This window comes from Panulirus ornatus, chromosome 11 (genome assembly GCF_036320965.1).
Source record: "Panulirus ornatus isolate Po-2019 chromosome 11, ASM3632096v1, whole genome shotgun sequence".
In the NCBI taxonomy this organism is placed as follows: Eukaryota; Metazoa; Arthropoda; class Malacostraca; order Decapoda; family Palinuridae; genus Panulirus; species Panulirus ornatus.
Window position 1 is genome coordinate 49,600,879 of NC_092234.1, and position 12,007 is coordinate 49,612,885.

The 12,007-nt window shown below is 36.9% G+C and overlaps 1 protein-coding gene across 31 annotated transcripts in view; it reads right to left on the reverse strand.

The window, feature by feature from the left end:
• LOC139751502 (calpain-A-like) overlaps positions 1–12,007 on the reverse strand; it is a 244,635-nt gene that overhangs the window by 62,978 nt on the left and 169,650 nt on the right. For 28 of the 31 annotated variants that reach the window (XM_071666965.1, XM_071666969.1, XM_071666983.1 and 25 more), the window contains 2 exons: positions 8,726–8,902; positions 4,608–4,625 (listed from right to left, as the gene is read on the reverse strand). In XM_071666965.1, the coding sequence (XP_071523066.1) occupies positions 4,608–4,625; positions 8,726–8,902 (195 nt within the window). The remainder of the gene's footprint in view (positions 1–4,607; positions 4,626–8,725; positions 8,903–12,007) is intronic. The other 3 variants (XM_071666990.1, XM_071666981.1, XM_071666976.1) reach the window with 1 other exon arrangement.

The following is a 12,007-nucleotide window of genomic DNA, read 5'->3' on the forward strand; positions in this document are numbered from 1 at the left end:
GTAAATGGAGAAATTAAAGAATGAAATGGTTATATGATGATAATGCTCTGCTATATCTAGTGCCATGACTTGACAACTGTTATAAAAACCTTATCTGAAGCTAATTTCAATAAAATACACGAAATCATAACGTATTTTCTTTATGCATATATTACCGAAAACAAAGCTTACAACAAATATATCTTATTAGGTCAAAGAGCTTTAATCAGTATGTCAAATTACAGCACAGAAAATTCTAAAAGTTAATTCTTATACATTTATTGATAATACTATGTTTTGTGAGAATACAGAGGGACCTCTTTCAATGCAGCCTTGTTTAACCAATTTTTACTTAATGGACATGAAAATTAATTTAATAAATACAGTATATGTATACCAATTATTCCCTCAACTGCCACATTACTCACCTTTGCATTCAAATCACCCAACACTATAACCCAGTCTCGTGCATCAAAACCACTAACACACTCATTCAGCTGCTCCCAAAACACTTGCCTCTCATGATCTTTCTTCTCATGCCCAGGTGCATATGCACCAATAACCACCCATCTCTCTCCATCAACTTTCAGTTTTACCCGTATTAATCGAGAATTTACTTTCTTACATTCTATCACATACTTCCACAACTCATCATGTTTCAGGAGTACTGCTACTCCTTCCCTTGCTCTTGTCCTCTCACTAACCCCTGACTTTACTCCCAAGACATTCCCAAACCACTCTTCCCCTTTACCCTTGAGCTTCATTTCACTCAGAGCCAAAACATCCAGGTTCCTTTCCTCAAACATACTACCTATCTCTCCTTTTTTCACATCTTGGTTACATCCACACACATTTAGGCACCCCAATCTGAGCCTTTGAGGAGGATGAGCACTCCCCGCGTGACTCCTTCTTCTGTTTCCCATTTTAGAAAGTTAAAAAAATACAAGGAGGGGAGGATTTCTGGCCCCCCGCTTCATCAAACATAGATGAAAAAAAACACTAAATATATTCACTGCCATCTTTGTTTACATTCTCTTTGCCCGTCATGAACAGCCCATCATACTTCACATCTGTTCAGTCTTTTTAGCTAACTGACGTGTGCATTTACAGAACATTTTAAGTCCATTATGTAAGAAACAAGGCCTTCAAGTTTGAGTACAGGTAAAGCATCCAAAGTGCCCAGAAAAATGATTAATATACACAAAGATAATAGTGGTACACAGGGTTGAGTCAGGAAGCATCAGGGACATGTAAGCTGGTCACTTAGATTAGCTTTCTTTCCCATCAAAACAATACCAAATATCAGAGAAAAGATAAGAACAACCAGCCAGTCCATCACAACCTAACTTACAACAATGGGCAAGCTGATGGAGACGATGGAGAGCAGCCAGGAAAGTGTACATGCCCTGTCAGAGCACAGCAGCAGTGATCAACAATGTTTCAATCTCTGACAAACTTGAGAATGTTGATTAACTGTAGTTTCATAAGGTATTCATATCAACAATGTCTCTGTATTCAAAGAACACCAAACTAACATCTGGAAAGCCATTACTGTAACATACAGAAGCCATTCTATAGCACTTACAACTTTAAGAACCAACAGTCAGGAACATATCTCCAAAGGCACCAATTTATGACTACCTCTCTCAACATATTTTTTTAGCTCATAAAGCATTCCTCAGGAATTGATCTTGTCCATTGTAAGAGGTCCATATGTAACATGCTTACATGAATATCATGTGATACATATAAAGTGTGAAAATCTATGAAATGGTACATAATTGATAAGATAGAATAATCATAATAATGAGTAAAATACATACATAATACGGCAATTCAGATTTATATTACAGCAAAACCATAAAGCTCATACACGAGGCTGAATTCTTGACTAATCCAACAAGCATACGAGACATGCACTCATCAAAATCAGACATCAAAGAGGATAAAAAGAATAAGCATGCAGCAATTCTACTTTTAAACACAAACAAGAAACTACTTTTACTAAATATATACCAAAAACAATATCAAGTAATTACACAAAATAATATAGAAGATGTGATTAGCAGGTCAAAACCTGGCACTAGTGCTTTTACAGGATATGACAATTACTTACTGGCAGAAACTAAAAAATATCCTACTCATCAGAAAAAGTGTTTGCTTTTTATGAAAAATGCATGAATTCTCTAAAACACAACAAGTTTTGAATGAGTCCCCCAAGAGTTATTAGTTATTTGTACAAAGAAAGGAGGTATAAAGACAAAAATTCATATGAATGTTCCTAAAGAAGCAGTGTCTAAGTTATTCAACAGGAAGCTGAAGAATCTCACTGCTAAATAAAGGGCTATTCTTGTGAATATATACAATTCTCTAAATCAAAGGTCATTTCCACTAGACACACCCACACACATTTTTCTTATACCAGATGGCTGTTTCTCCAGAAAAGTGTGTGAAAGGAGAAAGGTGAGAGTAAATGCGAATAAGAGCAAGGTTATTAGGTTCAGTAGGATTGAGGGACAAGTAAAGTTGGATGCAAGTTTGAATGGAAAAAAATTGGAGGAAGTAAAATGTTTTAGATATCTGGGAGTGATCTTGGCAGTGAATGGAACTATGGAAGCGGAAGCGAGTCACAAGGTGGGGGAGGAGACGAAGGTTCTGGGAGCAATGAAGACTGCGTAGGAGAGAATGTTATCTCGGAGAGCAAAAATGGTTATGTTTGAAGGAATAGTAGTTCCAACAATATTACATGATTGCGAGGCACGGGCTATAGATAGGGTTGTATGGAGGAGGGTGGATGTGTTGGAAATGAAATGTTTGAGGACAATATGTGGTGTGAGGTGGTTTGATTGAGTAAGTAATGAAAGGGTAAGAGAGATGTATGGAAATAAAAAGAGCATGGTTGAGAGAGCAGAAGAGGGTGTGTTGAAATGATTTAAGCATATGGGGAGAATGAGTGAGGAAAGATTAACAAAGAGGATACATGTGTCTGAGGTGGAAGGAACAAGGAGAAGCTGGAGACCAAACTGGAGGTGGAAGGATGGAGTGAAAAAGATTTTGAGTGAACAGGGCGTGAATATACAGGAGGGCAAAAGGCATGCAAATAGAGAGAATTGGAACAATGTGGTATACAGGGGCCGATGTGCTGTCAATGGACTGAACCAGGGCATGTGAAATGTCTCGGGTATACCATGGAAAGGTCTGTGGTGCCTGGATGTGGATAGGGAGGTATGGTTTCGGTGCATTAAACATGGCAGCTGGAGACCAAGTGTGAATGAATGTGGCCTTTTTTTGTCAGTTTTCCTGGCGCTACCTCGCTGAAGCAGGGGGCAGAGATGGTTTCCTGTGGGGTGGGGTGGTGCAGCAATGGATAAGGGAAGCAAATATAAATGTGTACATATGCATGTGTATGTGTATCTATACATATGTATATGTGGATGTATGGGCATTTATGTATATAGGGACACCCTGTATGTGTGTATACAAGTGGATGGGCCATTCATCACCTGTTTCCTGGTGCTAACTCATTGACACGGGAAATGGCAATCAAGCATAAATAAATAAAATATAAAATACACACTCACACGGATACCTGGCATAAGGTGAGCTTGTGTGTGTGAGTATGCATGTGTGTGTGTGTGTGCATGTGTGTGTGTACACAAGAGTAGACACTGAACACATACAAGGTTAACAAGATGAGTTAATGCAAGTGTAAAACTCCCCCATTAACACACTAATAGTAAGAACACACACACACACACACACACACACACAATGTACAGCCTTGTATTACACAGTGAAAAGTGAAAAATGTGTTAACGCATAGTAAGAAACATTAAATAAAACTCTGATGCAGATGCATGCATGCAATTTCTTGAAAATGTTATTGATACAGTGAAAATTCATGAATATAAAAACCATTCAGTTCCCTGAGCCTTACAGACAATCATAAACTGTCAAATTAAAGAATATTAGTTGCATAACCACAGGCAAGTTAAAATACTAATATGTAAATGAACAAGTACTGAACCATATAAGGAAAATAAACAGCAAGTGATCACATAACACAAAATGGCATGTACAAGTAGGTTATGTGAATACAACAAAGACGGTTCAAAACATCTAGTACCTTGTGCTTAATAAGAAAAGTAGAGGTACTGTACATGTAGAAACTGAATATTTAAAAATATGAACCGAAATATATGATAACAGTATTATAAGAACCAAACAATATCTTATCAAAATAGTGAACATATTAGTCATCTGCAAATGACTAAAGGATCACCAGATCTAATAATTTTGAAACATATTATGCTATGTGGTAACTTTAAAGTGGGCTTATTAGGACTGACTAATCTACCTCATATCAATTGTGGATTTTCTATTAGAAATGAATATGTTCAATAATCTAAATAAAATTTCAAATGTACTCAATTCATATTGTTATTTGTTCTGCATAAAAATCTATTATACATAATATAGAATCAATCATATGCTATAATATATATCTATGCTAAAAATGCAATGTTCTACTATCCACAGGAGATAAGCAGAACCTAGGAGCACTAAAGTTGTGGCCTATGTGCAGGAAGCAATTTTTCTACTCAAACCTGATCAGTGAGCACAAATACCTTTAAGGCCATGATCTCCTAAGAAAAGAAATTTTTAAATGTTAGAAACAAAGAACATTAAAAATATTTCTGATACAATAAGCCTCTGTCTTCTCATTTTGAGAGTTTGTGGTTTACAACTTTCCAAACAGTTTCCCATTATCAAGATTTACTGGAGACCGAGTGTGGCTATGTGACATCCCATGCACACTAGTCAGAAGCCCCACACAGTTTCCATTACTGAATATGAAGCTCTAAAGGTAATGGCTAGCCAAAATGAGATGACTCTGGCATAAATGAAATTCTCTCTGTTCTTTAGGTTATTTGATTGCAAAATGCACTTACTATATGCAAAACACACATCTATTGTTTATCAAATATTTTCTATTGTAACAATACACTAACAAAATGCACTTTAAGTGAATTAATATCATCAAAGGCAAGTGCAAAAGGTATCAAATCTATCTATCAAACAAAATACTGTACTGCTCAAAATTAAGTAATGAATGGTGTTAAATAAGCAAGACAAAATACAAAAGTAAATAAAATAAATGCATAATGACTGTGTACACAAACATGTAATCTGATGTAACGAACATTATTTCAATAAAAAGCAACAATTACAATATACAATAAAAATTATGATCAAAGAAACAAATAATGAAAATATATCAAAAACAAAGAATCTGGTAGAGTTCTGAAATAATGTTCATGTAATAAAGAAAATCTGTAATGTATAATGTTAACTCAGATCGACAATTAATCTGAAAAGAACCGAACTGTATTTCCTCATTAGCAAAAGTAGTTGGACCAGTGTAAATGCAAAATGGTAATTGGAGCACCTATTCACTTGGATTACTTTAGAATACTGCTCCAATTCACTTGGATTACTTCAGAATACAACAATCTATTGTTTGTCTTCACAGAAACTGAAAGGAAACATATGGAGTCAAAACTATTCCCATGAACTGATAGTTTCTGCATACAAAATCTGAATTCATGTCCATTCTTATTACAATCGAAGACTTTGGGGACACTCGTCTATTGCACCCAGCCACTTCCATCTCAACATACAGGTTGTGTTGCACAGAGGGAATAGATCCGCCCTGTTTTCTTTAAGGAACAATGTAACTTTCAGCAACAGGGAAAGCTTTAAGTCTAGCACTCTGTAACTGAGCAAGTCCATGTGTTTCTGACTACTTACCCATAGTATATGTAAAACAGACAAAGGAAGTTTAACATTTTTAATGGTGCCCCATTTTTAATTCTTTATTGACAAAAGATTTTTATATCTAAACACTTGGCATTCACAGAGCTCTTGCTAAAAGGATTTCTCCAAATCTTTTCAGTTTCCTTGTACGTGCTCTCGTGATAAACTTATCTTTACACTGGCAGCCCAATCAATATCCGCCATTTCAAATCAACATAGTATCTACGTTTACAATACTATCTCTTTTCTCTCACCCAACATATGAAATTCAATAGCTGTTACTGTCACTAAAACTCAACTCCCTTATTTCAAGTACACAGTATGTTGCCCTTTGTTCATCAGGCATAAAAGTTCTTTTTAAACAAAACTGGCTATGTGCACTATATTTCAGGCCTAATATATATATATATATATGGCATACGGTACTGTTCAATGATATAAGCATTCACCCTCATCAATTATCCTCTTCATACCTCTCATAATGCTGGCACAACCTTCCTGCACAACACTATCATATTTTCCTAAAAATTATCTATACAACAGTCAGCAATTTCTATCCTGCCAAGGAAATGTATGATTACTGGGTACTGTGTAAGAGGAGTTAGTTATGCATCAGGTAACTTCCTTGGCTTGTTTACATACAGATTAAAGGACAAATGAGAGCACAGATCTGCACACAACCTTTGCTTTATCCCCTTTGGCAAATCACTTACAAAGATTAAAAACAGCCCTAAAATTGTACCCTTGGGATCCCCACTGTTTACTGCAACCTAGATAGAAAAGGTCCCTTGACACAAGGATTCTGCTTCCTTCCACTTTTATATTTCCAATCCACCAAAGGCATTCTCTTTTAAGGACTGCCTGAAAAATTTGCTACCTCCTGTGTGGAGCAGTATCAAATACCAAAAAATTACAATCCACACACCATGTAATTACCAATTACTCATCTGTTTAAATGCACTATACAGGAAGCAAGTTTCACATACTTGGGGCCCCAATCTTAAGCTTTCTTTACTCTCATCCAACTTCTTAAATTTAGGATGCAGATCAAGTTCACAATTTCCTCACTCAGTGTATTCCATTCATTAAAAGATCATACTACAGAAGTACTTTTCAAATCTATATAAAATTTTGTTGATTTTATGCCATGGCCTCTGGCTGCTCTATCATTGCATCTTCTAACTTTGTTCTCCTAATTCTGGTATCTTTGCTGCCCTCCTCTGTGCCTTCTGTTAATTCTATGCTTCTGTAAATGCAGTAACTAAATCAGAGAAGCATATGATAGTTCTGGCCTATGTAGTATGATGTAAAGAGCTTGAATGTTTCTTTTTGTACACGAATGCAACTCTAACATTTGCCAGCAGACAGTATGTCTCCTTTACTGTTCTCCTATTGAGATTCCAAGTTAGGAATAATGTCTACTCCCAAGTCCCTCTCATACACAATCACACAGATTATATTCTGCTAAAAATATTCATACTGATCCTTTCTTTCACTATGTCTCAAGCTAATTCATTCACCTGCATTACTCAGGGTGAATTTTGTCAAACACGTACCAACTTTGGAGTGTCAAAGTGCCTTGCAAGATGATGCAATCCTTCTACTTTCTACACTTCTTTCGATTTATCCTCATATGCAAACATATTTATGTAATATCTTAACCTTTCCGTTAAGTCCCTCACATAAATCTCAAAGAGCAATGGGTCACAGAAAACTCCTGGAATCTGTCACTGGTAACAGTTCAATCTGAGAAGTTTCCATTAACTAGAATTCTTTAAAGGAATTCATAGGAACTGGAACTTTACATTTCTCCAAAGACTTTCATAACATCTCAAGTGGCTTGTCAAGTGTACCTACCCACACCTTCAGCACATATGAAGGAACCATCATTCTGAGGTGGGTCAAGGGCCATAAATATTCTCTCTTTTCTAGACTTATCAATGCATCCAAGATCTTAATACATCTCACTGGTGTTCGGGTTACAGTGTCTTCCACTGCAAAGTGACTTTTGAACTTTGTCTTTTGAATCTAGTCTTGTAGCTTTTTGCACATTTATAAAATCTACCTCTACAACTCTAATGCTTTTGACTTAATAATACAATGAAGCTTGCCTGAAACGTAATTATGGCCACCATCTTCATGCACCAAAACACAGTCTGGTGCAATACAACAGCATTACCAGTGACAGGTGAGTAAATCTTGCAAGTTATGCCCTTCAAATGATCTCTGACGACGGTCACACTTATGGCTAACAATACCAAGCACTTACACAATTATATATGTAACTACCATTGAGTAGATCAAGGAATGCCAGCAATTCCTAAGTACTCAAATTCACATATCTAAAATAGGAATTAACAATGAACTTTTAAACATCTGATAACTCCTAAGTAGTACCAGGTACTTAAGACCCGACTCAAAAGGAGAAACAAAATAGTCTTATTTCAACATGTGACAAGGTATCTGGGTATAGCAATTGAAAGTTTCGATAATTCCGATGTCAAAGCAGCGATAAGTCAGTCGTAAAGCTACCAGGTTGGACTATTATAAGGCAGGAGCCATGCTATGGCCTAATCATTGGGTATATATGTTAACCCTCTTTCTTAATGGTTAATATCTATAATTTGAATTAATTACCGTTACAAAGGACTTCAACAATAGAACTAACACACAAGATTCATATGCCAATTAAAGTTATCACGAAAATTTAATTAATCCTACACATTCCAATCACAAGATTCATATGCCAATTAAAGTTATCACGAAAATTTAATTAATCCTAAACATTCCAGTAAGTATACCGATTCATTCACATCATGCACTATGACGGACAGATACCATGATGCCAAACAAGACCCAAGTTCGCAAGGTACATCCCCAGGAAGGGGGTCAACTACGCAAACTCAGAGGACATTATGGGAATACTCACAGGAGGGCGCTTCCACTCGAAAGGTTTGGGGGGTGATCTGGAGAAGAAGATGGAGGAATCCTCGGCAGGGAACTCTGGATCCTCAAACAGAGTGCCTTCATCCATGCACTGCTGCCGGAGGCTGTAGAAGTCCTGCACTTGGCCACGGGGACGTAGACCAGACCCACGCTCCCCAAACTGTTGAAAAGCAAAAATATGATTATGGTCACATTGAATGCGAGAGAACTTCCAAAAATTTGTGCTTTCTGAAAAGGTAGAGTTGTTATGCATGACTTTTAAGAGGATAGGAGTCTCGTTTGTAAGAGCATGGAGATTGAGGGGCATGATGGATTCTACACACAAGAACTTGGGCAGATTCATGTGGTAAAAATGTGTATTTAAGTGAAAAAGAGTTGTCTGTTGAGCAGCCGGTTGTGAAAAAAAGCGAAATACGCGGGGGAGTGGGAAAAGAAAGTCAAGTTCTTAAAATACTACAAATATGGGGAAAAGTCACGACCTCCAAATTTTGAGAAAAAAAGTCTACAAAGAGAATCATCAAAACTCTCTAAAATACTACAAATATGGGGAGAAGCCACGACCTACATATTCTGAAAAAAAAAGTCTACAAAGAGAATTATAAAAGTACAATCTTTTACATTCGAATTGGGAACCCGCACATGAAACCACAGTAAGAGCTTTTACTAAATCAATGTACACAAACATCAAGAATGGCTTTAATGGGCTAGATTTTAAATACAATGATTATTCTGTAGACATTCAACGACTAAACTTTTATGCCCCAACCCCAATCAAGAGGAAAGCATCATGTTGGGCCTGCAAGAACCATACGACTTAAACAATTTCAACATCTGTTCGTGTTTTTCACCTCCCTAACGCCCTGCCAAGCTACACAAGGCATTTTAATAACTACCTTGTAGGATTCTCGACTGTCCTCGCGACTAAAGACTGAGCTGAGCCTGTGTCTCTTCCTGTCACCGATAGAATCATGACGCAGGGAGTTTTGGGTAGTTGTATCTGTCAGGTCAATGTCATTTGTGCATATTTGAGGAACGACTTCGCGCCTCCGGGTGGTGATGGTGAACTGTATGCTCGTCCCCATCCTTGGTGAGATTTTCTTCACAAATTACAGTACCAGTTTGATATAGTAAAAACAACAGTACACTGTATCTGTGCGGTTTACACAGGCCCACCTGTTTTAAATGAAAAAAAAAAGGAAAAACGAATGACAGCCACGAAATCTCTTACTGAACACGACAAACAACCATCAAATTACACGTCAAGTATACGAAGCATATATATATATATATATATATATATATATATATATATATATATATATATATACACCCTAAGCATAACAAGGTACCCGGTATATCGACCAGCCCCCTGGGGATGGATAAACTGCTGGGTTGACAGTGGACACTGCCGCAACCAGAACTCGAACCAATTCGCTCGACTCCTGGGCGGCCCCTAAATGTTACATGGTTATGAACACTAACGGTTACACCACGGAATATGATGAAGATAATTAGTCTATCGCCAAACACGTCATCTAATATTAGCCGGCAGGAATATTTTGCATTTCTCAAATCTATTAAGTGTCCAGCCATCATCTTGCTGGCCTAAACCCAAATGCGATTCTTCAATATACTAACATGAAGCAAGTCATGCATATGACGAATTCTTGTCCGTTTAAAGACCAGCGATTAAACTAGAGTTGGAGCTGTCTGACGTAAACAATAAAACGTTTTTAAGAGAATTCATTAAAATTGCTTTCGCTGAAATTTACATATTTGGCCTTGAACACCAACTAAACTAGAGCTGAAACAAGCGTAAGCACAGTTAGTTTATCACCGATTCACGCTAAGACATCTACATCGATCTAATCTTAATGGGATTATTCTCAAGACACAAAACGTCACGATCTATCAAATTATATACAACTAAAAAAAAAAAAAAAATTGAAAAAAGACGCAAACATCAAGCCATTTTTAGACTTAATGCCAAATGGAATCACGGCATACTAATTTAAACAACTACATTTTCTTACAATAATCATAAACTACCTCGTTAAGTGTCAGTTTCATATTCAGTACCTAACTACCATTCACAATCGTACACCGACAATTCAGCATCTAACTGCCATTAATATCGCAGACGATGTTCTCGATAAAATAAGAATATACGAACTTCTAATATCGAATCTAAGGATAATATAAATTTTATATGGTCCAAGTAAGAAAAGACGATATCCGACCAACGACACTATACACGTCAAGAGCGACCGATAGACTAAGCTACTGGCCAACATTATCAGGGGAGAGAGACAAGCCCACACTCAGTTACCTTTCGTCATTTAATAACAATATCTATAAGGAATACTTTTGATTTTCTACGATCTAAATAAATCAGTTCATCCTGATTTAGGTACAAATTACATATGCCATGCCAGGAAAACAAATTAATCCATAAATGTTCGGGGTGTATGGGCTACAACATACATAAGGCAACATTATGTAGAGGCGAAGGATGCCCTTCCTCGCCAATACTAACATTTACAATAACTTTGAAATTACATTCAACATTTCGAAATCCTGTTCTAAACGAATACAGGACTTGTCAAAGCATCTGTCATTAATAATCTAACGAAGGGGTACGACTGGAAAATTAACTCGAAATAAGAGACAAGAAAAAAAAAAAGACAACTTTCGAGAGTAGTACTCTATAATAAAACACGGGTGCTATCAGGAACGGAAATAACGCCATCGTAATACGTAGATGATGCAAGTAGTTGTTACTGTCGCCCAAAGCTAGTCGGTCTGGTCGAACACCTTGCCAATATGCGATTACACTAATTATTAAACAGCAATATAGGAGATTTCTGGCAGGTATACGTTCGTTAGTTTTATATCTGGTTAATAATTACACCAACGTAAAGCTCGGCTTTTACTCTTCAGTCTAGAATTCTTTAGTAAAAGTACAGGGCCGTCCTGGATTTGTTTAAGCGAAATTACCACAGTCCTCTCTAGACTGCCAGCCAGCACTGAACTCAATTGTGTGGGCACTAAATGCTTTCCTACATTCACTGGACCCTCATAAATGCGGGTGCCGTGGGAGTTTCCACGGTGTATGGCTTAAGTTTTTTCACATACTTAAAGACCTCACTCCAGGCTGTATTAATCATCGGTAGTTATGCAAACACTTCCACCTATCCGTGAGGAGATAAGCAAAAGGTTGATTCCCAAAAGAGTTACCGAGAATGTTTTCCTTAAGATAAAAGAT